Here is a 27,976-nt window from a genome sequence, read left to right on the forward strand (position 1 = left end):
AATGGGATGGGAAGACGGGCAATTTTTTTTTGTGTTGAAGTCTATTGAACTCACACATAACTTGACAAGGAGAAAATATACAAGTCATGCATTTGTAGAAGAAAGGACCTCGAAGTTATGCAAATCATATAGAGAATATAGACATTTCAAATTCTTAGCATGATCGAAAACATCAAAAGCGCCTTAAAAAAGCTAGTGAATATTGTTTTACAAATTTGTATGGTTTTTTTAATATTATTCTGGAGACTTTTATTCATGTTGTTTGCAACTAATTTTCTTAGCTATTTTGGAGAAGAGAGCCTCACTCTTCCCTGATGGTAACTGGATTTCTCAAAGGTTTATGAGGGAGTGTTATTCTCCACTTTTTCTATGCTCACGCCCCCACTGCAAGGTAGTATACTAATATAATAGCAGGTTTGGCATTAAGAAAAATATATCGTCCCGGAGACGGTCAACTGTTAGTCAGGACTCAGGAAGTCAGGAGGATGAACGATAATTTGGCGTACCAAAGCTAAAATATGACGTTATTGGGCTTGGGAGGACCAAAAACCTAATTAACACTTTATTTTATTTTTTTTAACCTCAAGCAAACGCTAGCAATACGGGCACTGGGTTGGGAACTTGGACAGCACAAGGTTTCTTTTCCTTATTGGGTTGTGTTTTTTTTTATCTTTCTAATCTCCAAGGCCTTACCCCTCACTCCTAATACTGCCTCTCTCTCTCTCTATATAAAAACATATATTCTCCTCAATCACGACTCTCTCTCTGTGCGTGGCGTTCGCTTGCTAGAAGAAGAGCAAGGCAAATCTAGGGTTTCAGCGTAAGTTATCATTATCGCAATCTGTAGCAATGTCCGACGGTCGACGAGGGTTAAAAATTATTGAGTTGCTCCACTACTCACTCTAGTAGTCTTTTTTGCTTTCTTCCGAACTCTCAAGTATATAACGACTGACGTAATAATGAAGAATTTTTACTTGTTATAATAATATTTCGATTCTCTATCGTTTAATTACTACATTGTTTATTTGGTTTTGCTATCGTACAGGATACTTGTTGCGGACTTCATCAAATCTTTTTCGTTTAAGCTCTCACAAAACAAAATATGGCGAATTTAGCTATAAGCAGTATTCTGGAGAAGGTAATAATAACATACTGGACTTTCCTCTCCTCTTCTCATTTAGATAAAGATTAGTAGTTATGTTTATTGAGTTGAATTTTTCATTTATGATGTTTCTTTTTTATTCGCTTTCTTAATTGTTAGATGACTGGTAAAGATAAAGATTATAGATACATGGCTACTTCTGACTTGCTGAACGAGTTATCCAAAGAGGGTTTCAAAGCTGATATCGATCTTGAGGGCAAAATCTCTAACATCGTTTTACAGCAGCTTGATGATGCCTCTGGCGATGTCTCTGGATTGGCTGTTAAATGGTTTGTAATTCTTCATCTTATTTTCATGGTTTGTAATGGCTGTTAAATGAGTTAAGATATTAACAATCCAAGCATGATTACCGTAAGAAAGAAAACTATTACCATTCTTTAGTTGCACAACTAATTCTTGGGTTCAATACCTCCCATAGGGCCTCCTTTCAAACAAATAAGTATGAAAGTGGCATATCATGGAGTTCTTACGTAGAAGAAATCCTAGTTTGAAATCGTATGCACAATGTGTTTGACACGGATTTTTTTAAGAATATGAAGTGTCCATGTTACTTGTCCATAAGTTGGAAAGGTTCTCTTTTTCACTAATATAATAGCTATTGTCCAACAAGGTATATATGCAAGTTCAAAAGGAACTACAGATAGCAATAATACGGCATAACTATGTTTCATCATTTGTATAACCATTTTTTGTAGTATGTATATGTTGTACCAAATCGATATGGGAGCCTCAGACTGATTTTAGGAAGGGATTATGTAGTTTTAGTTAGTTAGTTATCACCCTCACAATGAATTTTCTGATCAAACTGGGTGTGAAATTGAGAGTCGTGGTTGGAGATCATTCTCTAGTAAACTTGACCTCCACGTTTAGTGTGCATCTATTTTCTTTTCCGATCGAATGTTTAAACTGGGCCTTCATTTTCACAAGAATGATCTCCATTGTAAGTGCTTCATCTTCCATCTTTAGCCATCCCTGTCGTCACCCAGTTTCCACATGTCATTTATTAGCGTCCTTCATCGCCACCCCACCATAGACAAGAAAAGGAGGAAAGGAATAGAGGTGTATAGAGCATTAGAGCTCATCCATTTCATTGAGAATGCTGTGAGTTGTATTCAGTTGAGCTCACCCATTTCTTGTATTTAGTAGGTCACCTTGTCCTGCATTGCCCTTCTATCAGATTCTGTTTTTAGGTAGAGTTCGGTTTCTGATGGGAAGTTAGTAACCTATCTTCTCACAATTAGCTCTTGGATTGGATAAATGTGATTTGATTCATTGCCGTCTTACTCATGTGTACGTGCATGACAAGCAATTTTACTATGATTTTTTTGACATGCATACTATATATGAGACTGTGACAGGTAACCATAAAGATCGTGGCATACATTTCTAGAAGTACAAATGCCTTTTCGCAAACTTTTTATTTATTTGCTTTGAGAAGATTTGAGAAGAAAACTACTAAACTTTTGGCTGGTTTTCTTGGTATCAGATAAAATTTACTTCGGGCTCTCCAAATTTTTCTATTTCACTGTTTTCCATGGTTTATGCAGTCTGGCACCCTTGGTGAAAAAGGTTACTGAGACAAGGGTTTTGGAAATGATGAATAAGCTCTGTGAAAAATTGTTGCGGAAAAGATCAACATCGTGACATTGCTAGCATAGCTATGAAGACAATGGTTTCGGAAGTCACTAGCACAACTGTTGCACAACGCGTTCTTGTATCTCTTTCTCCACAACTGATGAGTGGGATAACTGGTGCTGTACGTTTCTTGTAACTACTTGTACTTTCTTCACTATATGATGGTCAGGGGAAGGAGTCGGTTTCATGTGGAATTGTGGGCTGATTAAAAAAAAAATGCTATGAAGACTAATCATATTAATTAATCCTTGATGAACAAATATCTGATGAATCGTGTGTGTGTGTGTGTGGGTGTATGTGATCAATAAGCATCTTTCCTGAGGATTGTTTTTATCTTTCACAAATGTAGTTCTCTTGATTTTTTTTTTCTAGGGAATGAAGCCGGAGATTAAGTGCGAGTGTCTCGATATCTTATGCGATGTTCTTCATAGATTTGGAAATCTGATGACAACAGACCATGAGTTGCTATTAAATGCTCTTTTATCCCAGTTAAATTCCAATCAAGCCAGTGTTAGAAAGAAAACTATTTCATGTATTGGTAAGCTGGAATGTTTTATGTACTGTATCTTTAGACATTCAGTGATTTTTTTTTTTTTTTTTTTATAGATAAAACCTGGTGTTATAGTCGAATTTGTGATGAGTTTTCTGCTTGTAATTGAAACTAGAAGCTGAGATTAACAACATCGTTTTGGTTATAGCTTCTCTCGCTTCAAGCTTGTCAGATGATCTGTTGGCAAAGGCAACTACAGAAGTTGTTCAGCTCTTGAATAATAAAGGACCAAAACCTGAAATTACGAGGACCAACATTCAAATGATTGGGGCTCTGAGGTAAATCCGTAAATAGATGCACCAAGTTTTATTTGTTTTTCTTGAACCGAAGTACTTTGGATCTTATGTGTACTTTGGGTGTGTGTACTCTATGGCACTCCACTATAGCAGTTACTCCAATGTTGTTCTTCGCATGCCCAAACCTAAGTTACAGTGGAAAGTATATACTGGAATTTTATTATCTGGGTTGCTTTTGGTATTTTCGAGACACCTTTTTCTATACTCACCTTTTGGGGCTGCATATTTGCTTGATGATTAAATAAAGAATGGGAAAATTTGTTGGGAATTAGAGATCACACTAACCCCGACTAAGAACAATTTACCTAAAGATCTTGGAATCAATGACAAAACAAAAACACTAACACGACCACTAAAGTAATAATGAAAGAGCAAAGAATAAGCAAACACAAGGAACTCATGTGGTTAAGCAATTGGCTACCTCCACAAGCGCACCAAAATCCACTATAATCAAAGAGTTGTTGCAATGTCACGAGCCTCGCACAAACACCAATCTCTCTCTCACAATACACACAATTTTGGCTATTGCCTACACTAAATCATCTCTCTCTAATAATGTACTCACAATGCGCCCTGAACAGTATGAGCTCTCTTAATTGTGTGCACTAATTCACAAGTCTCATGGGGTATTTATAGGGAAACCCGAGTTCCAAAACCGTGAGAAGTTGGCTTCTAAAAACCAACATTAAGTCCAAAAGCATGTGGGACACGTAATGGCTATTACCAATTCCAAATTGGTGTAATGTACTGTGGAGGTCCATAGATTGTTTCCATATTCAATTTCGAAATCCAAACTGTGTGCTCCATGTGATCAGGCTCCGTACTTAACAAATATAACAATGGAGCAGTAAAAATCTTCCAGCCTACATTAAAGTACGTTAAAATAGCAATAAATTGATGACCATGGTGATCTCCAGGATACTGCCACCACCACCCAGTTCTTAGGCTTGAAAAAACCAGCACTAGGTTTGGTTGTCTATTATATCGTTTAGCAACTTTGTTCCTCTATTCCATAATATTCAATTTTGAATATTTTCTGTCTGCTTTTCATCATGTTCTTAACAAAAAAATTGGAAAATAATCATTCTATAATTATCTACTGTTGTTTCAGCCGTTCGGTTGGGTATCGTTTTGGACCACTTCTCGGAGATACTGTTCCAGTGTTGATCAATTACTGCACAAGTGCATCAGAAAGCGATGAAGAACTTCGTGAATACAGTTTGCAGGTGTGATTTCTATTATGTTATCTTGTCATCTATGCATGGTATTCTTTCTTTTCTATGTCACTGCTTTGTTGCTTACATGAATCCTAAATCTTGTTGCAGGCATTAGAAAGTTTTCTGCTTCGATGTCCTAGAGATATATCAGCTTATTGTGATGAAATTCTACATCTCACTCTAGAATTGTTAAGTTATGATCCAAATTTCACTGATAACATGGAGGAAGATACTGATGATGAGAATAATGACGAGGAGGAAGATGAGTACGTTATACTACAAAATGAGTTAATTGTTTGGTCGCATTTATACGATAATTACTGCTTATTTCTTGGAGTTTGCTATGTAGGGAGAGTGCAGATGAATATACAGATGATGAGGATATCAGCTGGAAGGTACGAAGAGCTGCCGCAAAATGCTTAGCGGCCATTATTGTTTCTCGTCCAGAGATGCTTACAAAACTATATGGGGAGGTAAATCATACCTATTTCAGTTAGTGGTTATCTTGATACCTTGATGGATTTCATATTTTCATATATTATATCTTTCTCTACTCATCTGTGTTACGATCTCTTGCAACTCATTGTCTTCCAAATTATCATCAATTGAAGTTTTGGTCTTCCGTGTTGCTGTTAATAGATTTAATTGCGGCTTACTATGGGGCTGGGATCAGTTAACTAAGATACTCACTTTTCTTCATCTTTTCTAGTTCTACTATGTCCTATTGCTAATTAATTTTCTGCTTATTTGTTGTTATGAGCTTCTTTGATGAAATTATAACTTGATATTATGGAAATTTTCCTGCAGGCATGCCCTAAAGTTATCGATAGGTTTAAAGAAAGGGAAGAAAATGTGAAGGTATACTATATCTGAATGATCTTTCTTCTCTTCACCTGTGGGTATATCTGATAACTATTTTTTTCTGCAGATGGATGTCTTTAATACATTCATTGAGTTACTGCGTCAAACTGGAAATGTCACGAAGGGGCAGATTGATAAAAATGAATCGAGGCAAGTGAATAGTTGCAAGTGTGGGATATGTTGCAGTTTCTATTGTCGGCATTATGTGTAACTAGTTAATGCTAGCATATTAGTTGGCAGTCTTCAATATTAGTGGTCTGTTTGATTGTAGCAACTTAATATCAACTTGCTTTTCAGCTTGTCAGTGAATAAGAAAGGAGGTTGAGAAAAATTTGATTAAATTTGTTGAGATTATCAGTCTCACATCAGGAGTTTAAAGCCTTGCCTAATAGTATATATGTTCCCGGGGCCGCACCACTCATTGCCAATTGGTTTTGAGTCCGTTGCTCCAAAATATAAAATGGCATCAGCGTGCTTTTTAAACATTCATGCACATCGGTTTTGTCTACTTATTTTACTGTAGTTTTGGACACTGCTGTTTTTTATTCCTTTACAATGTCAACCCGGTTATCTATAGAATGTAGTTAATAGTAATGAGAAGCTCTCACATCTTGAGATGGGTAATGCATTAATTAGAAGCTCTTTCTAAGTTTTGTTTTCTTTGCAGTCCTAAATGGTTGTTGAATCAAGAAGTACCAAAGATTGTTAAATCTTTAAATAGGCAGTTACGTGAAAAATCTATCAAGACGAAGGTCGGTGGCAAGATAATCTTATTTGTTGATTCGTAATTAAATGTTTTACTTCTTTTCTCTAATCTTTTACTTTTACAGGTTGGGACATTTTCAGTCTTAAGAGAACTCGTTGTGGTGTTGCCAGACTGTCTTGCTGACCATATTGGTTCACTTGTTTCTGGTATTGAAAAAGCCTTAAATGTAAGTAGCACCTTTTGTTCTGTTTTTAAGTGATTGGCTCGTTTGCTGAGTTTTTTACTCATCCGTGCATTCACCTTTCTTTTCTAGGACAAATCGTCTACCTCAAATCTAAAGATTGAGGCTCTTATTTTTACGAGATTGGTTATGGCTTCACACTCGCCTTTGGTTTTCCACCCTTACATAAAGGTACCAATGGAAATTATGTTATACTGCCATCAAATGTTTTTCATTATTGTGATTGTTTGGAAATGAGCAGCAGTTTCAAATCTTTTAGCTTCTAAGAGTTTCCTTTGAATAGGCTCATCCTAGACTCCTTAAGTGTTATTTGTTGCGGGTAGATATCTCATTTGTAACATGTATGTAGTTATGTACTGCCTTAATTTAGTATTCCAATTCAAAGCGATGGAATGCTTCATAGGTGTATGATGATGTGATACATTATTTGAGTATTTTCACTGGTGTTCTTTTCACTCAGGTCCTATCTAGTCCTATATTGTATGCTGTTAGTGAGCGGTATTACAAAGTTACTGCTGAGGCCTTAAGAGTATGTGGGGAGCTTGTCCGAGTTGTACGCCCAAATTTTCAGGTGATTGTAGTTGCAGTTGATGGTGACAGAAATTTTCAAATGATATATTTCTTGTAATAATAATAATAATAATAATAATAATAATAATAATCGATTGTTATTATAATATATATTTGATAAGTAAAGATATATATGTTTTGCAGGCTTGTGATTTTGACTTTAAACCTTATGTCCATCCAATTTATAATGCCATCTTGAAACGTCTAGCAAACCAAGATCAAGATCAGGTTTGATAAATATCAATAGATGTTCTTTTGTCTATTTTGTTTTTTAGATTCTTTTCTAGGGGAATGGAAGAAGCATGCATTATTTCTGAATTTTTGTGACATAACTTTTGGGAGCTCTAATTTCAGGAAGTTAAAGAGTGTGCCATTTCTTGCATGGGCCTTGTCATCTCAACCTTTGGCGATAATCTTCAAACAGAATTGCCTACATGCCTCCCTGTACTTGTTGACCGGATGGGTAATGAGATAACTCGTCTTACTGCTGTAAAGGTTAGTTTGAGCATATCTTACCTACTTATTGACGAAAGACATTCACATCTAATTTGTCTGTTTAGCATCTGCATGTAGAGGAGTGTCACCTATTTACCAAATCTAAAATCAAAGCTAATTTGTATATTTAAAACAATTGGATACATAAAATATGTTGATATACTCCTTCATCCAATTGTTCTACTGGGGTTGTGACTGAATTTGTTACGTAAAAGATGAAGGAGAGTGAGGCAAAGTTAAAATAAAATTTAGATGTAACGGAATCTTCTTAGTTAATTGGAAAACTGTGCTTGAAGTTCTTTTAAGTCTCTTTGAGACATACTATCCTTGTAGTTATTTAAAGAAATATTGGTGTCTCAGAGCATCTTTAATGGTGCAAGCTCAAAAACACCAAATTTTTTTATCAAACCAAATACCAAATGAAAAAAACACCAAACAACTTCAGTCCAGACATCAAAATTTCGCTACCGAATGACACTACTTTGAATAAACCGCACCAGAATAACCCACGCGGTTTTCGAAACACTGTGCTAGAAAACCCACTGTATAGCCCAAAGCTCATGCAGTGTTTCAAACACCATCGCGGCTTTTGAAAATACAGTTTACCCCAAAGCCCACGCTGCTTTCTGAAAACCGCGCTAGAGAAGCCGACAGGCCCACGCAGTTTTCCATATTTGGTGTTTGGTTTGCTGATTTTTTGATGTTGAAATGAATTGGTGTCTCCACGAATTTGGTGTTTGCATATGAAGAATTGATGCCTCCATTAAAGATGCTCTGGTCTGACTGCAATTTTTTTTTAAAAATATTGCAGCATTGCCCTCCAACGGCCTAATAGTTGTTCTACGAACCAAGACATGCCATGTCTTGTTACTTCACTTTTATTGTTGATATTTATTATGTTAATTGGTTTTCTTTCAAACAATTCTAAAATTCCCCATGCAGGCGTTTTCTGTCATTGCTTCTTCTCCACTCAAGATTGATCTAGCATGTGTTTTGGATCATGTTATTGCAGAGTTAACAGCATTTCTGCGGAAGGTATCAATCGAACAAATTTATGCATGTTTCAGAGCTGCTGTTATTCACTTATCTGTAATCCTTGGACTTTTATAGAAAGTTTTCAACTGCTAAGAACTGTATTTTACTTCTCTTCCAAATAGGCTAATCGAGCACTGAGACAGGCAACACTGGGGACACTGAACTCCCTAGTGGCTGCATATGGTGACAGAATTGGCTCTTCTGCATATGAAACTATGGTTGTGGAGTTATCGAATCTTATAAGGTTCGTAGTCAACTTTTATAGACCCGTGATTGTAGACGTAGTTATTCTTTTTAATGGTGGAAGTTACTGTCTGATGCCTAACTCAATGTTGCAGTGATTCAGATTTACATATGACAGCTCTTGCATTAGTGCTTTGCTACACGTTGATGACTGACAGGAGGTCAGGCCCTAATGTTGGGTTGACTGTCAGATACAAAGTTCTTCCTCAAGCTCTGACATTGATCAGAAGCTCATTGCTGCAGGGACAGGCCCTTCTGGTGCGTATCTTAACTTTGTTCTAGATCTTCTATATGATGGGTTTGCATCATTGAAACCATTGTCTTTAATTCTGCAGGCTTTGCAAAACTTTTTTGCTGCCTTGGTCCATTCCGCAAACACAAGTTTTGACGTTTTACTGGATTCTCTTCTTTCTAGTGCTAAACCATCTCCGCAGTCTGGTGGTCTTGCAAAGCAGGCACTATATTCAGTGGCTCAATGTGTGGCCGTTCTTTGCCTTGCTGCTGGTGATCAGAAATGTGCTTCTACAGTAGAAATGCTGACAAATATCCTTAAAGATGACAGTACTTCGAATTCTGTGAGGGTTCTTCTCTAGGATTTCTTTTATTCTTTTTTCTCCTCTGGGATGTTTTGAAAAGAACATATAGTATCCCAATGTTCTTATGTTTTCGTAAGACCAACAAAGTAATCAACTAACTTGCCTGGAAGGGTGAAAAAGCATTAGTCCCCCAGCCGTTGTGGACGGCTGTGTTGTCAAAATCGTAAGATTCCTGAGTTGAATTATATGATTTGAGTTGAGTCGAAAGCAGAGAGATCAGAATCGTTATGCAGAGTTGGAGCATGGTGAACTTGCTGGGACTCGCGAGTTAAATCCCCGGAATCGTATGGAATCGGAGTATTCCACGATTCCACGATCCCAAACAAAAAAGAAAAAGAAAAGAACCATAATCATCTGAAATTTACTGTAAGGAAAGAAAAAGAGAAAAAATGAGAGAAAGAAAGAAGATAGTGTAAAGTCAATCCGTAGAAGTGAGACTTCATCTTCTTCGATCTGTTCTCATCTTCATAAACTGTACTTCCTATTTTTTCTTGCTCGATCTCTCTTTCTTCTTACAGCAGCATGTGTTCTGGGCAAGACAGTTGCTTTAGGGTGTTACATATAAAAGTTAAGTACGATCTTCTTTTCAAAAGAGAATATGGGCGACATAACTAATGTAAGGCCCATTTAAAGACAGGCTTGAGCACTTGACTACTCAGAGGCTCAGGCCCATTTTAAGTAAACTTCAGTACTACACTAAAAGCATATGGGCCATCCTATAAGACCAACTAAATACTCTATATGACTGGCCTGTGTAACCATACCCACTTGTTTTGTTCTAACCATCCCACTTTCTATGTAATCATTTCTAATTCCTCCAAAGTTCTGACTTGTATTAAGTTGTGTGTATATAATATGTATTATTTATATTTTTGTTGTTTATATAAAACAACTGCTTGAATCTTATGATTCGCAACTCGTTACGATTCGTGAATTGGCAGCTATGGCGAATGGAGCTCGGGACTGACGGCCATCATGGTCTACACTGGATAGGATTCATTTAGTTGATTTTTGCCCTGATAAGTTTTGAGTTGATTAGGCAGGCAGTTACATCCATTGAGAGCTTCTTGACCCCCTGCTGACTTTTGTCAGGATATGGAATCAGTTGTTTGCTCTTTTGGTACAGTTCTATGTGACTGATTTACATCTGTTTGCAGGCCAAACAACACCTTTCATTGCTTTGTCTAGGAGAAATCGGGAGAAGAAAGGATCTTAGCTCACATTCACATATTGAGAATGTCGTTATTGAGTCCTTCCAGTCTCCTTTTGAAGAAATAAAATCTGCTGCGTCTTATGCTCTGGGAAATATTGCTGTTGGAAATCTATCGAAGTACTTACCTTTTATATTAGATCAAATCGATAACCAACAGAAGAAGCAGTATTTACTACTTCATTCTTTGAAAGAGGTGCTCTCTTGATTTTAAAGTATTATATGAATTTTTGTGTATGTTTGCTTGTAGCATTAGAATACTTTTTAACTCTTACATCTTGCAGGTCATAGCTAGGCAATCAGTAGGTAAAGCTGGGCAGGCTGAGTTTCAGGAGACTAGTGTTGAGAAGATACTAAAGTTGCTTTTTAATCACTGTGAAAGTGAGGAAGAAGGTGTTCGCAATGTTGTAGCCGAGTGTCTTGGTAAAATTGCACTAATTGAGCCTGCAAAGCTTGTTCCAGCACTTAAGGTAAGGATTTGGGAGTTGCTTGTTATCTGTCCAGAAAACCAAGTGATCATATATTCTAAACATCTTATATCCAAATTTTAGCGTGTACTTTGTGAAGGTGTTCACGAAAACCAATCCAAACTGGCCGGTTTTCTGGTTTCTTGCATGTCTGGTTCGGTTTTCAGATCAAAATTGTAAAACCGACTTCTATCTGTTTGGTGCATGGTTTCTATCTTTGGTTAACTGGAACCGAACCCAATTGGGTGTACAATAATATAAGACTTGTTATAAATCCCTTGGATCTCAAAGTAAATTTCTGACCATTGGATTTCAATGGGATATATAAACTTTAAAGTACCAAGCCCTAGCTCTCTTAACTCGGCCACCATGTCTCTCTCCCCTTTCATTCTCTTTCAAAGTAGCAACTCATTTACAACAAAAATACACCACTCTTCCGCTCACCATTTCTCTTTGTAGTTTCCGATTTTTTTCTGAGGATGTCATTCAGTGTGAAAGAAGATCAAATGTTGGTTCTAGATTAATTTGTTCTCTTTGTGTAATTAAGCCAAACACTTATTTTAATGTAACTATTTTTTTTGTTTTTGTTTCATCTATTCTGTTGTGTTTAATTTTTTGTTTTGGTTTTGGTTTCTATGTATTATGTAAATGATTAAATAGATCAAGATTTTTAGCTTCATAAATAATTGCTAAAACATCCACTTTAGCACAACTTTTCTTGCTGGCCGTAACCGCAAGACAACCGGTTCGAACTTATTTTACGCTTCAATTTTGAGTCGTTTTGTGGGATATGTTGATTTGGTTTCAGTTCTTGGTTTTAAGAACTGAGTACTCTGGTTCGGTTTGCAATATAACCTGGAACCGATCCAAACCGGGGCATTGAGCAATATCTTCCCCGGTTTGTTATCTTTATTTTTTTAACTTCTGATTACATTTATGTAGGTGCGAACAACTAGCACAGCTGCCTTCACCAGAGCCACAGTAGTCATTGCAGTAAAATATTCAATGGTTGAGCGGCCAGAGAAGATAGATGATATTATTTTCCCTGAGATCTCGTCATTTTTGATGCTAATCAAGGATCATGATCGGGTATTTTGAATTATTTGTAATTGAATAAATCAATGTGTCTGTGTGTGCTTTATTACTACTAGTATGCATCACAGCCTAGAGCCATTATTCTTTAATAGTCATGTCTACTCTAACATTCTTGGTTGGTTGTTTGAATTGTTTTGCAGCATGTTAGACGTGCAGCTGTTTTGGCTTTGAGTACAGCTGCTCACAACAAGCCAAACCTCATAAAGGGCCTTCTTCCTGAATTATTACCACTTCTTTACGACCAAACTGTTGTTAAGGTAATGGTAGTGTGCCCTGCTTTAATTTTCTTCATCTATAAGAAATATTGTTGCATCTATCGACTTTAAATTGTTTTTAAACACTGAAATTTTAGTGGCCCACGGATTTAACAGCTTCTAGAAACAGTTTTAACTATTAATATAACAGTGGTGCCTAGTGAAGAGGTAAGAGTGTAAGACATAGACTGCAACCTACTATGGTTTATGAAGAAAGAAGTTGGACAGTTAACAGAGAATATACGCATAGATTCAGCTTAAAAACAAGTTGAGAAGAGCAAGTACTATGACTACCAAAGATGAAATTAAGAATGTGTATTAACGTAGTAGTTCCAACGTGACAGTGAAAGCCAAATGAGATGGCCGTCACTGTCGGAATTACGATTATATTCACAATGCACACATTCTTATTTAATCTTTCCTTGTCATACCCACTTGTCTATCTCAGCATCCTAATCAAGGAATCTAATCATACTAGCTTAAAGGAATAGTGTTTTATGGATCCAATGTTGGTGAACAGGGTCCTTGATGAATTTTAATGTTCACTCCCTATCTGTTATATTTTGTCTGATAAAACTATGTTTATGGTTGTCCCTGAGAAAAAAGTATAGACAGTTCATTTACTATTATGTGGCCAGGATGATCCAGAATGAATACAATATGTGTGATTTGTCTGGGTTTCCAGTTGAGGTCTATTACTTTTAACTTTGCAACTGCAATTGTTAGGTTTGCAACATTGTTTTTACGAGTCAATAATCCTGAATTATAGGGATTAGTTCCAAATCCTTATGAAATTCACCTTTTTTTCTTCCTCTGTTTAGATTATATTTTCTTACTGTAATTTGTGCTCTAAAATGAATAAAAAATGCACCTTTTTTTGTTTTGTTTCTTCTTGCACTTGGCTTAGAATTGCAAAACAGTCTAGAACTCATTGTTTCTGGTGCAGCAAGAGTTAATAAGGACTGTTGATCTTGGTCCTTTCAAGCACATTGTAGACGATGGCCTTGAGTTGAGAAAAGCAGCTTTTGAATGTGTAGACACTTTGTTGGACACTTGTCTTGATCAAGTGAACCCTTCATCTTTCATTGTTCCTTTCCTCAAGTCTGGCTTGGATGGTTAGTATACAAATCTGTTCTCTCATCCCTATTATTTCTTTATTCTGAGTTTTATCTTGTTGATTTTATGCCAGTTCAGCTCCTTTTACCTTTAAGTGGTAGTGTGCCTTATGTTTTCATATGTATGGTATGTGAGTCGATATAATGGATGTTAGTAGTTTTTAACCATCCCTTCCAGGGGCGGATCTAGGAGTTGGTTGACCCTGGCTATAGCCCCCCCCTCCTCCTAACTTTGCTCAAAAAAAAAATCTATAGTGGTAACTGTTCATAATTTATACCCCCAACAAAGTAAAAAAAGAAAGAAGTAGCAGTGTGAATTACTGCTAGTAGCCCCTCCTGGTGGAGAATCCAGCGTCCGCCCCTGATCCCTTCAAAGAAGTTTTTGAGAATCTCTCTATGCAACTGAACGAGAAAAAAACCTAACTTAATTAAATAAAACTATATTAATGGCTCTCGTGGTTGTACTTCCTTGCTAATGGAAACTTCTGCTTTCTCAGATCATTATGATGTTAAGATGCCTTGTCATCTTATCCTCTCAAAACTTGCAGATAAGTGCTCTGCAGCTGTACTTGCGGGTTAGTTCAACCCTTCTCTGAATCTTCTTTTTAGTCTGCACATGCAACAGAGTTGTATCTGTCTATTCTTATATTGCATTTCCATTTTTATTGTTTTATTTCATGGTGAACTTCCATCTTTCAGTTTTGGACTCGTTGGTTGATCCTCTTTTGAAAACCATAAATCACAAGCCAAAACAAGATGCTGTAAAGCAGGAAGTGGACCGTAATGAAGACATGATTCGTAGTGCTCTTCGAGCAATTGCTTCCTTGAATCGCATAAGGTTTGTCTTTCTAAAATTTTGTGGTAGAATCTAAGCATAAGGTTTTATTTAGGTGTCATGAGCAACATGTTGGAAGCCAGAAGAATCAATAGTTAAATATCTATGTTACATGGGCACATCATATTTTATAATAATCCGTGTCGGATACTTGTCCATGTGTTTGTGTCGGACTCATTGTATGTGATATACCTCAATTTTTCATATTTCGCCTTGTCACACTTCGTATCTGTCTAATGTTACTTAGTAAAATATCAATGCAGCTGTTTCACAGAAAACAATTTTCTTTATGAACCAACAAGCTGGAGTTGCTTTTATTGCACATGCTGTGGTTCCTGGATACTTCAATACGGGGGTGTTGTATTGTGTCTTTACTGTATTAGAGCTGTGTCACCCCTGTATTTGGGAATCAAAGGGTCCCCTCGACATTTCTTACTTCACATATAAGAGAGTAAGGTGGAGGCACTGTGAACTGACACCTGTTTCGCTGGCGTTTTAATCGAAACTAATTCATCAATAGTTGGAACGAATTTTCTGAAAACTGTAACCAGATCCTCCTACATTTGACAATCACTAATTTCTACTCTTTTATATTGGTGGAGTGGTATTGGAGATGTGGTAGGTGTATACATAGAAAATGGACAATGTCAATATGTGATTCACATTCTCTTGGTTTTCATTGCAATAGACCATGTGGATCTGTTGTTTAATCACACTATTTTTTGGTAACGTTGTAAGTGGTAGAAATTGCATCTCATTATACTGAGGTAATATTGACCATAAGATGAATGCTTTATTGATACAATCAATAAAGGATACAATCAATAAAGCGGAAGTACTTATAATTATAGTTCTGTTTCCTGTACCTGTATCCTAGTTTTCAAGATTTATTGTGACACCGGTTCCTCGTGTCAAGCACAACACTCTTCCTGGGTAGATGAGAACAAACCATACCCATTTTAAATATGGACCGGATGGTCATTTTCCTTTAAATTCATTTTTCCGAGTTCTCTTTGTTTTTTGTTCCAGCTGCACTTCATATAACTGTTATTTTTAATTAATATTAGTTTTTTACTGTTTTTTTGGGTTTCCTTTTCAGTGGAGGGGATTGCAGCCTCAAATTCAAGAGCCTCGTGAACGAAATATTGAGATCCCCTGCACTTGCAGAGAAGTATAATTCCATCCGGAACGAGTGATTTGTGTGTTAGTTGTGAAAGGTAGGGTGGTTTGTATGAAAGCGTTTTTCATTTTTCATTTTTTTTTCTTTGTTCTTTTTTTGAGAACAAAAGATGACAAGGGGAAGAGGGGTTACCTGCTTTTAGAGTGCTCTGCAGTGAAAATATTTTGTTACGGCCTCTTTTAAGGTTTAGTCCCCTGATTATACAAGTTGATGTCTACGTTCTCTACGTTCTTACACCCCATAACTTTAAATTGGTAAAGAGTGAAAATGAGATGGAAAGTCATCCCTGTATGGAAAGAAACGTAACTCACTTGTACTGATCTGGATATTTATGGAAATTTAGGTGTCATTTTCAAGTATTTTTAAGTGACCTGTATACGATCAACTCTTCAATCAGATCGGCGCAATTTGGTGTAGACTCGGCAATAGAAGCATGAATCCCTTCACAGGGTAAATGTGGCGCAGCAGATGGGAGGTTTTGAGCTTCATTTGGAGGGTGACTTGACAGGAGTTCCTGACATTCTAAACAAGAAGCACGTATGGAGGGAATTTATTAATATTTAATAACGTCTTGCGTATTTTTAGATCTACAATTGTACGACCGAGATAAATAATACTGAATCCCTCTTCTGAAAAATGAACATTTTCACATAGAATTAAAACAGACATTGGGCATTTTACAAAAACATTTGTAATGGGAACTCTTTTGTAATTGATATACCACTAGAATAGCTTTTAATTTAAACAGAATGACTTTTAAATCCATTGGAATGGTTTCATCTTTTCTTCTAAAGAAAAAGTTTGGTTTTGAATCTTAAGGGCTATCCGTATATTCTAAATTTCTAACTAGATCCAAAATTAGATGGAATGGATGTATCCCTAGAAGATCTCGCAAAGCGAGGTCTGTACTATGTAGTAACTGCAGTTTCGTAAGGCTGAATCCCTTATGCGCAAGGCACTGTGTGAATAATTTGGTCCTCTATAGCATTTTCAATGGTAACACCAAATCAACTATCAAACTGTGTGAATCATCTGAATATTCTATATCAGATTGTGCATCTTTTTGATATATATAAGATATCCTCCGGATAATTCAAATCGAAGCAATTGGATTGGATGTCCGAGTGTCCGACTCGGGCTTACACATACTTACTCCAACACTCTACCTTTGTCATATATAGAATATTTTTATAGGCACATAGAAACAAACCGACACCCAATGCAAAATTTAGCCTGATGTCTAATCCCAAAGATCCCGCCTAGACCTAAGACCCACATGCGGCATTTGCAACGTAACATGATAAAGTTATCCGCAACTTAAATTAAATTTTTTGCTAAAATAAATATTGAGTACAAATATTCCGATCCAATGTCTAGAAATGCTTCATTGAAAAAATCATTATGACTATGTAAATGAATCATTTGTCTTGGAAATAATAGACTGACAAAGCGGAGACCAATTACAGAAGCATGACACTTAGTAATACCCATAAATGTTTTAATGTAAATAATCGGTAATTAGCAACACCTTACAAACATTTTAATTTAAATGTTTTTTTTATTCCAATACAATTTCAAGATCTATCATCACATATACACAAGGGTTGAAATTGTACATGTAACCATAATCCTAAGGTATTCAAATGGCAAATTAAATAAAACTTTCAAAAGGGATTCCAAAGTCACACCTAAAAATTTATCAACAATATTGAAAAAAAAAATAGACATTAAGGGCTATGCTCACTTATGAAAAGCTTTTGACCAACTAATTGTACGTAAATCATGTTTCAAGAATATTCAAATTCCTCTATTAACCGCTAAGATCTAAATTAATGCTTCATTTTGAAACCACGTTTCCTACTGTTTCAACGTTACCCCAAAGGACATTGTTAGCTAGCATATCTTTTATTAGTCCAGTCCTTGTGTCTGACATATTAACATGTGAAAATATTTTTGTATTGGATGTGCATTTGGTAGTATGCTTGAATTCATTTATTCCAAGTCATAGGGAAAAAAAAATTGAAAAATCAGGCCTCAACAAAGAAATCTTAAGAATTTTCTTTAAAAAAAGGTAGGGGCTAAATTTCTTCAATCTTTAACAAAAATCAAAATTATTAATAATGAGAGCATTAGGGGAATTAAGTTAGGAAATTTCTTCATTTTTTGAGTTGTAAACAAATTATTCATCCATGTTAGCATTATATACTCTTTGGCTTGCAATGACGCAAAACCAACACAAATATTTTCCAAGGAAATCTATATAGTTCTATTCAAATCCGAGTCTTTCAGTAAGTAAACAATATATGTTTTTACTGAAATCTAAGTTTGGTTTATTAGTAAGAGTTAACGAATAATTGACTAAAATACAAAATGTTCCTAGTGAAACCGCTTAACCCACTTATATTTATGTCATCAAACTGAAAATAAATCAATGAAATACATAAAATATGCCTCATTGGCTGAAGCATTATACAATCAATGGCTGAGCAAATAACTATAGTGTGCAATCAAGAAAGTATCATCTATGCAGTCGGTCAACCTAAAATGAAAGGATTTTAAGTGTTGGTCCTACTATTAGTACATAATTTTGGCTTTAGTCTAGAAATCTTAAATATTAGTCTTTAGTCCTACTTTCGGTAGTTGCCGGTCAGTCCACTCGATTGACCGTAGTCAAACTAGTTGTTTTTTTAATATAGACTAACAATCAACTGAATTGACTGACAATCAAGCACCAGAAATATGACTAAAGACTATTATTTAAGTTTTTTTGTGGTCAAGTACCCGAGCCACTCTCCATCGACTTACAAATTGAATTAAGACCTGATTTTTTGTAGATATGATGTTCTCACAATAGATAGCGTGGCTATAAAATTTCATCCTATTTGGATATGTCTAATCTTGCGAAAACTAATGTTCAATTTTGAACATTTATCTAATAGTCCAGAATTTTCCGATTTCATAATAATATTTGATTAGATTATATATATTGACTACAACATAACACAAGATACTAAGGTAACTACAGAGAATCAGAGAATTAGAAAATTGAGGGACAGGTGCGTAAGTGCATTCAAACAAGTGGACAGTGGACACCTGTGCTTAAGGCTCTATTTGAAGTGATAGCAACTCAAACTTGAGAATCCACATGAACCATAAAATACCTCGTCCAAACAGTGGGGATGGTAAACAATACATTGAATTCAGACTCGCTACTTCTGATGGACGTCGAGTCGTCGACTAAAAAATTTGGCTCAAGCATGCTAGAAAATATACCACAAAGACTAACTTTACCATGTAATAGCATCTTCAACAAACCCACAACCAATAAATTTGGCCATTCAGAATCCTAAAATGTGGTCAGAGGCACTAGTTCACTTATCCACAAATCAACACTGTATGCTAGAAAATCATAAAGCAAACACAGAGACGACTTTAAATAATTTGGCTGCTACAACAAACAAACAAAGTGGTCTCGTCATCAACAGCAATATCTTACACAAAAAATTAAGAAATGAGTGATGCCACCTAGACACAGAGAACTCTGGATCATTCTGAAGCAGCCTAAAACTATAAAGAATCTACTAGTTACCCGCCAGAATCTAGTTAGAGGCACCTAGATTAAACTTTTTCACATTCCCTCTACACCTGGTTTTGGACTGGTCAAGCTATCATCGTTACTGTGGACAATATCAATTAGAAGGATACACATTAGGGTTTTTCCATTCATATGGTCTGTGACTTGAGTGGCTGACGCTATCTAGTGCTGCCCCAAAAACTCGGCGACTGTAATCAGGTGTGTTGCCAATTATACTTGACCTGTAACCATTAGGTTGTACCATTCCAAGGGGAGAAAGCTCTGTACAGGAAAACAAAAGTTGCAAACAAGTAAGAATAAAAAACTAATAGATGTCTCGTTTCCAAGAGTGGTGTGGACACGTTAAACCAAATCACCTGGTTGTGCATAATTCCTGCTAGAGCGCTGAGAATTGCCCGTGTAGTTGAGCTGGGGAGGGTGAGAGCTTAGATTAGGCAATGAATTCATAGGGAGAATGTGTGTAGACACCTTCTGTGAGGATTTATCCTGCCCGGAAATCTGTTTCAAAGTCAAAAGTGTCAACGTGATACACTAGTTACAGCTACGACGCATATTTACTACTGAAAAAGACCGATTAAACATAGAAATAAGTGGTATCAGAATTAACCTGCTGTCTTCAGGGGAGGGTATTCAGAAACATTGTGAGAAATAATAGAAATAGATATGCGATAGAGTTAAAACAGGGAATGACTCACCCCAAATCTCAAAGTTCTATTGTAGAGAGTGACAAGACCAGAAAAAAGCCTGACAGCATAGTCGGCTATCTCCTCAGTTTCATACTCGGCAAAGGCAAAACCCTTGTGTCGATTAGTGTCTTTGTCAAGAGGAATGTGTAAGTCTACTATCCTTCCAGCTTGAACAAGGATCTCATACAAGACCTTATCGGTAACCCTCTCATCCAAATTACCTGCATATTTAACTCGGATAAAATTTTAATTCGATTAGGGTTAACTGATTAAGTTAAAATAGTTGACGACCTTTCATGATTATTATTATTATTATTATTATATAATATTGACTAATTTGTGGATAACAATGAAGAAGACTACTAACCTACATAAACCGTGGAATCTCGATTTCCCGGTGGCATCGTGATCGATTGATTGAGTGATGGTATTTGCCCAAGAACAATTAATAAGACTCGCCGCAAAAGCTCTTATTCCCTTCTATATATATATATATAATATATAATAATAATAATAATAATTACAGTGTATAGAGAGACAAGACTCGAGAGAAAGAGATAACGAGGACGACAACGATACACGAAAGGGCACGTGCCGGTTTTATTTATTCCTGGATTGGATTGAATCAACCTGGGCTCAACTTTTGGGCCGACAGATGCTACGGCCTTTTCTCAAAGAAACACACCTTGTCCATCCATATCACGATGTCTAGGGATGCAGACGGATAGTCTATTCATTCCAATCCCAAAACCTACCTCAGACCTGTAAGTTTCATTACGATACACCATAGACTTTTAACAAAATATGGCCAACCAAACCCTCTTTGATAATTGTATCACCACTGCTTGGTATGACATTTCGTGGTGACTTCAGTAAGAACAATTTGATCTGGATTGTTTACTCTACAAAATCAACTCTTTTACATTACCAGCAATTTTCTTTTTTCCTAATGATAATGGACACTGAATGCAATAATAGCCATAAACTTCCAAATAAATAGAACATTTGTGCATGAAACAGTTACATGATAGAGAATTTATGGATCAACAAAGATAAAAACAGAATGAGTAATAATTCATTCCAAGGTCTTAAGGAGCCTAAACAACGTAGCTGCTTCCCTAATCCGTGAGAACTCGATGCAGAAAGCCTGGACTTCAATGAATAGATCTTGAACTGCATGAAACCAACCTCTAGTTAGAATCAACCAGGGTCAATAACCAAAATTGACACTACATACAAATACCATCCATCTGCTGCAGTACTACGTCAGCAGACATTGCTGGTCATGTAAACCGAGAATAATCATTGCAGAAAATAACATTCTCATTCTATAGCAGTCCAAAGAAATCAGCTCATTCTAAAATGTCTTGCTCCATTATCCATGGTCTTCTTCCCAATGGGACAAGGATCTTCTGGAAACAAATGTTTCATTATTCCACCCCTCCCCTTTTCATCTGTAAACCAAATTTCAGGCTGCTATGTAAGGGAAATTTCTCCAATGATTAGAGGCAAGGTTGTTATAATGAATATTCGAAACATTCAATAGGTCGAGTCCCATACAGACATATATCTGCAGCTTAAGGGTTTTTGTTATTGGTAGAAGTGTAGAACTCTCCACAAGCTAACCACAACAACCATATATCCCATCCTTCCCCTCTCTCCCAGACACAAAGCTGGGAATTAAACTCCTCAAGACCTTGGGCCCAACCCACCAAAGCTTTGACCAGCAGGCCACTAAAAGCCTGCGGAGACCATATATTTTAAAAATATCTACATAAAACGGTTATATTGTTATATCAGCATACACCATTATATCAATTCCTAAAAAACCGACAGATACCAACAATATATAGGATATCTCCACAGTAATTATAATTTGAGTATAAAAAGAACAATCTCGACCATCTGTACGGTAAAACGGCTGGCCTGTCAACATGTTGTGCAAGGTCATTGACTCATTGGTACATGCACCTAGACCATCCATTGAAAGGGTGTATCTGTGAGTGTATTAACGTAAACCAGACATCAACTAAAGAAGGATACTCACCATTGATTATATGATTTCGAATAAGGCTTTGTAAGAAAACGCAGACAAGTCTCACCAGTCGGTTCTGCATATACTTATCCTGGAAAAGAACTCGTATTAGATATTCTTCCTCCTCATACTAGTTAACTTAGTAGAAAAATAAATAAATAAGTAAACACCCATAAACTGAGAAATCGAATCAAAGATAATTTAACAATAATCTATTAATAATAAGTTTAACATGCCCTGGTTATGGAGTTAGCATCATCAAAATCCAGGCACACAAGCACATTCTAGATCGTTTCACACCATCCAGTTCAATTATAATCTAAGAAGATCAGGCAGCCTATGCCCTTGCTAGTAACCATGACACATCTTAATGCTTATCAACCCACACTAGCCCATCCAATTTCTATTGTTGGTTGTAGGGAAATCACGGAGAGCGTGATGACTAACTCACTAACCCCAGCAAAAACGACTCATTCAGCAGTTTTGACCTCAAAGTGAAGATAAGTAAGCGCATCACAAAACAATGAGCAACTTGAAAAACAAAACTATAACCTCCCCTTAAGCAGAGAAATTTGATGGTGTAAGTATCCAAAAAAAAGTTATACGATTCTCTGAAAAAGCAATTTAACCAATGGCAAGGCTTTTTGACCTTTTGAGCGTTTACCTTTATAAATAGGGTGGGAAAGATAAACAGAAGACTGCATAGATGCATATTCAACAATGTCCTGAAAAGGCCTAGGTGGTAGTTGGGCAGTGGGAAAGCACCTAGCGCCTAGCGGTGTCTTTTTTGTTGTTGTAATATATATTATATAGACACACACACCTACACTACAAGAACTGAAGAAATCAAAATTTACATACTTGACGTTTTTACATAAGAAAGTAACTAATAAGATAAGCAGACACCTTGACGTTTTGACAGGACGATATACAATTTGTGATATATTTGTGTACGAATTCTGTAGGAAGGTCAGCCTCAGTCGTCAGCCTGTTCACGACTTCCATAGAGTGTAGACTCATTTCCATATTTACAAGAGCTTTTAAGTATCTGGAATAGCAAATAAAGCAAGAGAAAAAAATTAGAAAACACAATGTGCATAAGCTTCAGTAGCCTCGCAAAGAAAAAATCACGGAAAAGGACAGACTCTTGAATTTCTGCGGAGTTCATCATCTTCAGAAGAACTTGAACAGCAATGAGAGGATTGTTTTCCACAAGTTCCTAGAGATGAGAAAGTATTGATGATCATACCATAATAGTAAAACAATAGATGGACAAGGATTGCAGTTAATAGAACACGTACAGGTAACTTTCTAGGAGTAAGTCCACAGTGGTAGACAATCTTCGGGTCACTTGCTAACTCCATCAAGAATTGCTGACATCCCAAGGAAAAGAAAAAATATTGATGAGAGAACTAAACAATAAACCTGCTAAATTTTGGCGGTAGACAGCACCAATGTGCTTTGTTTTAATACTTAAATATACTATAAAATCCAATTGTTTGCAAAGTATTTCTTAAGATTGAATCAAAAACTATTCTAAGCTTCTGGACCTTTGAGTGCAGTCACACGCACCAAAAGGAAAACATATGCATTTTAAGGCCGCATGATTTCTTGATGTTTTAAAAATAAATTGATATGGAAATCAATATACAACAAGAACTCAAGAAACACATCTGAAAACCGAACACAAAGTAATAAATAGCATATCCTGAATCAAAGTCAACATCCACTCAATGGATGCAATTGCAATTAGAACACAGCATGGTATCAACCCATGATATTAGTCAGGAAGTTTAAACATATTAAACATAAATCTATTCAACAATTTGAGTAATAATACAAATATCGAAGAAGATACAACGTCAATTTCCTCATATGAAATAGAGTCATACTAAATGCATCAATCTCTACAACTGAGACCACTGAAGAAGACATGGTGACCAACAAGAGAAGTGATCCCACTAAACATGAGGCAATTCTCAACATCGTATTGGTCCTCTTACTACTGGGCACAGATATGTGATCTAAGATTAAGTATGAAAGTATGAAATTTAGCTTTCCGTTTACAGCCCTCCTAGTACCACCGAATATGAGGTAATTTGCCATTCAGAGGACATAATTTCTTTTCTTTCTTCTCAAAGAAAACATTATTTTTCTGTAGCACCAGATTGCCAGGGAGAAACCCGGTCAAAAGGACGAGGCAAGTAAGGAACAAGTGTACCACTTCCCTGTCACCTACCAAAAATCCTAATATTCATATCAGACATAAAATGGAATAAATGTAGAGTGGGATCAATTCAGTCAGCCCAAACATTTGTTAAATGCATTGTGATATGACTTAAAATACATGAGCATAGCAATTCCACACCTGTTGTTGTGCTGGTGCAAGAGAGACTTTCAAGGCTTTCGTCATTAAATCCCTAATGGCAACCCCTCTGCTCGTATCAGCGCACATACCATAATCCCATAATAGTTCATGATTATTGTCAGGATTGATCCAACCAAGCTGTAAAACGCATGTAATGGTCAAGTCCAACACATCTAGCACATCAAACATACTCGAGGAATGGTAATTGTTAATAAAGAACATGCCTCTCCATCTTGTATTGGCAGTCTTGGTGGAAGAGGTCTAATCCACTGAGGCCCTAATCCTTCCAGTGAACGTTTCTGCAATAGCTCAACTACTGCGTCCTCCCTCTCTCCAGACCCAATTCTAGCTTTGCCACCATCTGGTGTAAAATCAAGCCTGAAATACCTCCGAGTGTCACACAACATAAGAGGAAGCAGAACATAGTAGACACAGGAGTTTGATACGAATCAACCAATGTACATGTGCAGAGCCTTATAAAATTGAATTTTGCAAATGCATCACAAAAGGGTCATACTCTGGTGCATTTGCATCGTAACCATGGGGAATGTCAGGATCTCGAATCACATTATTCACAGCAGCATTTTTGAATAGGCATTTATATGGTTCCGGTTGGATACAGTCACAATATTGCTTCTGTAGCTGTTCACGTTGGGGGAGAACCTAGTTAAAAAAGAAAGACCTGCTAATTAAAAATATATATACAAGGATATAGCCATTGAACCAGGAAAAGGAGAAACGGAGCGGTAATTGATGTTATGCCAACTATGCTCCCAGTCTCACAAACAAAGCCGGTCACTCTTTATTAAGAACATGAAAGAATGGTTTATAAACTCACTACTGATGAGGAATCAAACCCATTGATATAATCTAACACGGACTGACTGAGAACCTGCATTCGAGGAAAACAGACGTCTGAGAGAAGCCTTAAACAAGAAATAAAAAAGAAGTATGTATTCAGATAAAACAAAACCCTGCCCCTAATTGAAATTGCAGAGAGTTATGATGTTTCACCACTTCAAATTATACTGTTTGACACAAAAATGACAGACAAATCCCTTCATATGAAGCAAACCTCTCTACTATTGCCATCACCCACTGATCCCAACAATTGAAGAATAAATGCTCTTTCCATTTTTTCGATTGAATCATCACATGCAACCTGTATAATGGCAATATCTCAGCACGAATGAAGTCAAAATACCAAATTCAAGCAAAAAAAAACAATAAAGGATAAAGAGCTTCCTTGCATGAGTTGAAAACAAAGAGAAGAATAGCAGTATGCTTACATTGACAAGAATAGAAATGAAGGGGTTTGCAGAAGAATGTTGGGAGGAATAGGTGTGATGCAGAATAGCAAATGCAATCAAACGCTGAGTGGGCTTGAGCATATCATTGTCCTGAAAACAACAACAACAACAACAACAAAAAAAAAAAAAACAAAAGTTAGAGGAAACGAGTATAGAATAGCTGGTGACATGGCAGTGTTGGGTTTGAAACCCTAAAACCAAAAAACCCTACCAGGATTTCTCTATTGAAATTAGTCTTCGAAACTTATGTACAAAATGTATATGGGAGACAAGACAAGAGACGTAAAGAAATGGGGTCAAGGGATATACATACATTTAAATAATAAAAATAAAAATAAAAATAGCACATGTATACCTCGATGAGAAACGCCAGAGAACAGCAGAGGTTGAAGTGGATTGCGTGCGGGAATTTGGAGGTGAAATCCTGAACCACTTGATCAATCGAACGTTGATCGGAGTTGAGGAGAGCGAACAACTCTTTCGATTCTTGAATGCCAATCATCTTTTCTCTCTATTTTTCACAAGCACTCTCTCTCTCTCTCTCTAATAATACTACTCTTTTATGCGTGCGTGCGCCTTCGGCCTTCCACACTAATGCTGCCAAACGGGCCTCCATGATCCAACAAGGCCCAATCAACTAAGTCTGGATTTGGATTCAGATCCTAAATAATTAAGGGTCATGCAGACCCGGCCCAATTTAGGGTATGTAATTGTGTTGGGCGCAACCTAGAGTTTTGGGCATACCCCATCACCAAAGCCCGATAAAAAACCCGGAAATAACCAGTTATCTTCTTTACGTTACATACATCCTTCGTCTCCGTGTTTATGAAAATGATTCAAGTTACCACACTGAATATCTTTAGCAGATGGACAGTATAGATAGTTGTCATTTCCGGTATACTCACTAACTCTTCTTGTCTACCTTCCATTAACAAAGAAACAAAGAAGAATCTTGTAGCTTCACCACCAGGGCCATCCCTCTCTTAATGCAATTTAGCAACCCTCCACCAACTTTCGATAAACTTTCTCCAATTCCGTACAGAAACACATTGTGATAAAAGATTTTGTGATCTTCAGGGAATAAAGAACAAAAACGGAAAAATGACTTGATATCTTCATGTTGTAAAAAGTCATAACTAAATATTAAAGAGGAAATCAGTGAAGACGCATACTCTCCAGATTCATATGGTATGGTGTTTTGTAAGGCACTCAGTTCATCATCCCATGTGAGACAACGTTTCTCCAATCTCAACAACGGCCCAGCTATCACAATTGCCAAGGGCAAGCCTTTGCATTCTTTGCTGATCTACTTGGCAACAGTTTGTAACGTTGGAATTTCCACAACATCACCAACCTTTTCCTTGAATATAGAGAACCCAAGATTCCTCCTCCGACAACTCTTGCATTCTGATGATTACTTTAGTCCCCATTTCACGGCAAATATTTTCCATTGGAGTTGTCAAGACGATTTTACAGCCCTTATGATCACTTCCTATTGGGATGCCAATATCAGATAAGTCTAGTTTCTTCCAAATATCATCCACTATAAAAAGGAAAGGTTATTCTTCCTTCAATCTCTCGGACAATGCAAAGCAGCGCTTCTAACAAAATGTGAACTACCAGGTTTAAATTCCAAGCCAAGCCTCTGAGTGTTGGGGTTTTTATACCAATACCAATCGATTCCCCCATTACACAGATAACTTGTATGAACACACTTCAACTTCGGACAAAATCTAAATATCAACTACAACCTATACTAACATGCCCAACTAGCTAAACAACTATCAACAACAAATAATAATGCAAAGCAGTAAAGGCAAACCACAAAACAAAGATTTACCGTGGTTCGGCCAATGGTGCCTACTTCCACAAGAGCTAGTTCTTTATAAAGTGGGAAAGAAGATTACAATCTCTCCTTTCTGTCTCTCACCTTACTAGATCACTCTTATCTCTTTACAGGGTTGTATCTCTGTAAAGGTTATCTCTCAATCTTGATAGCTTTCAAGATTGGGTTTCTCTCTCTTTTGTTTTGGTCTGGTTCTTAGTCTTAGGTTTTCCAAAACCTTGATTTTGGTTTTTATCTCCAAAAACCAAATTTTGGCGATTCTTGTGCCGAAGCCCACGGAAAAAAATTAGCTGGTTTCTTGCTGGCTTTGAGCAGGGTGGCGCCAAAACACTAGAGATCGAGCGGGCCTTTTTGGCGCAAGTCGCCCAAACAC

The 27,976-nt window shown here is 36.7% G+C and overlaps 3 protein-coding genes across 3 annotated transcripts; 1 reads left to right on the forward strand and 2 right to left on the reverse strand.

Annotated features, from left to right (window-relative positions):
* The first annotated feature begins 678 nt into the window (after window positions 1-678).
* On the forward strand, window positions 679-16,449 carry LOC147473231 (cullin-associated and neddylation dissociated). Its single transcript, XM_086587706.1, is given in 31 exon segments — window positions 679-820; window positions 1,046-1,138; window positions 1,262-1,431; window positions 2,710-2,784; window positions 2,786-2,918; window positions 3,170-3,335; window positions 3,496-3,625; window positions 4,755-4,869; window positions 4,969-5,126; window positions 5,210-5,333; window positions 5,668-5,718; window positions 5,789-5,871; window positions 6,389-6,473; window positions 6,552-6,653; window positions 6,741-6,839; window positions 7,129-7,239; window positions 7,383-7,466; window positions 7,593-7,733; window positions 8,676-8,768; window positions 8,891-9,012; window positions 9,107-9,269; window positions 9,347-9,586; window positions 10,765-11,013; window positions 11,102-11,287; window positions 12,227-12,373; window positions 12,520-12,636; window positions 13,580-13,748; window positions 14,246-14,323; window positions 14,448-14,586; window positions 15,683-15,800; window positions 16,107-16,449. Coding segments are annotated over 29 exon segments (3,663 nt in total). The 5' UTR covers window positions 679-820; window positions 1,046-1,102; the 3' UTR covers window positions 15,780-15,800; window positions 16,107-16,449.
* Window positions 16,450-19,173: 2,724 nt separating this feature from the next.
* LOC147473232 (RNA-binding (RRM/RBD/RNP motifs) family protein) lies at window positions 19,174-20,589 on the reverse strand. Its single transcript, XM_086587699.1, has 4 exons — window positions 20,412-20,589; window positions 20,054-20,265; window positions 19,715-19,856; window positions 19,174-19,619 (listed from the first exon to the last, which is right to left on the reverse strand). Exons 1-4 carry the CDS (start codon window positions 20,446-20,448, stop codon window positions 19,453-19,455), a joined length of 558 nt encoding a protein of 185 aa, XP_086443825.1. The 5' UTR covers window positions 20,449-20,589; the 3' UTR covers window positions 19,174-19,452.
* Window positions 20,590-21,019: 430 nt separating this feature from the next.
* On the reverse strand, window positions 21,020-26,313 carry LOC147473233 (CCR4-NOT transcription complex subunit). Its single transcript, XM_086587698.1, has 12 exons — window positions 26,113-26,313; window positions 25,737-25,847; window positions 25,523-25,609; window positions 25,286-25,339; window positions 24,965-25,110; window positions 24,672-24,825; window positions 24,448-24,585; window positions 23,381-23,452; window positions 23,225-23,298; window positions 22,986-23,127; window positions 22,092-22,170; window positions 21,020-21,217 (listed from the first exon to the last, which is right to left on the reverse strand). The coding sequence occupies exons 1-12, from the start codon at window positions 26,257-26,259 to the stop codon at window positions 21,120-21,122; spliced, it is 1,302 nt and encodes a 433-aa protein (XP_086443824.1). The 5' UTR covers window positions 26,260-26,313; the 3' UTR covers window positions 21,020-21,119.
* Between the last annotated feature and the right edge of the window lie 1,663 nt (window positions 26,314-27,976).

Source organism: Coptis chinensis, unplaced genomic scaffold (genome assembly GCF_015680905.1).
Source record: "Coptis chinensis isolate HL-2020 unplaced genomic scaffold, ASM1568090v1 utg3369_pilon_pilon, whole genome shotgun sequence".
NCBI lineage: Eukaryota > Viridiplantae > Streptophyta > Magnoliopsida > Ranunculales > Ranunculaceae > Coptis > Coptis chinensis.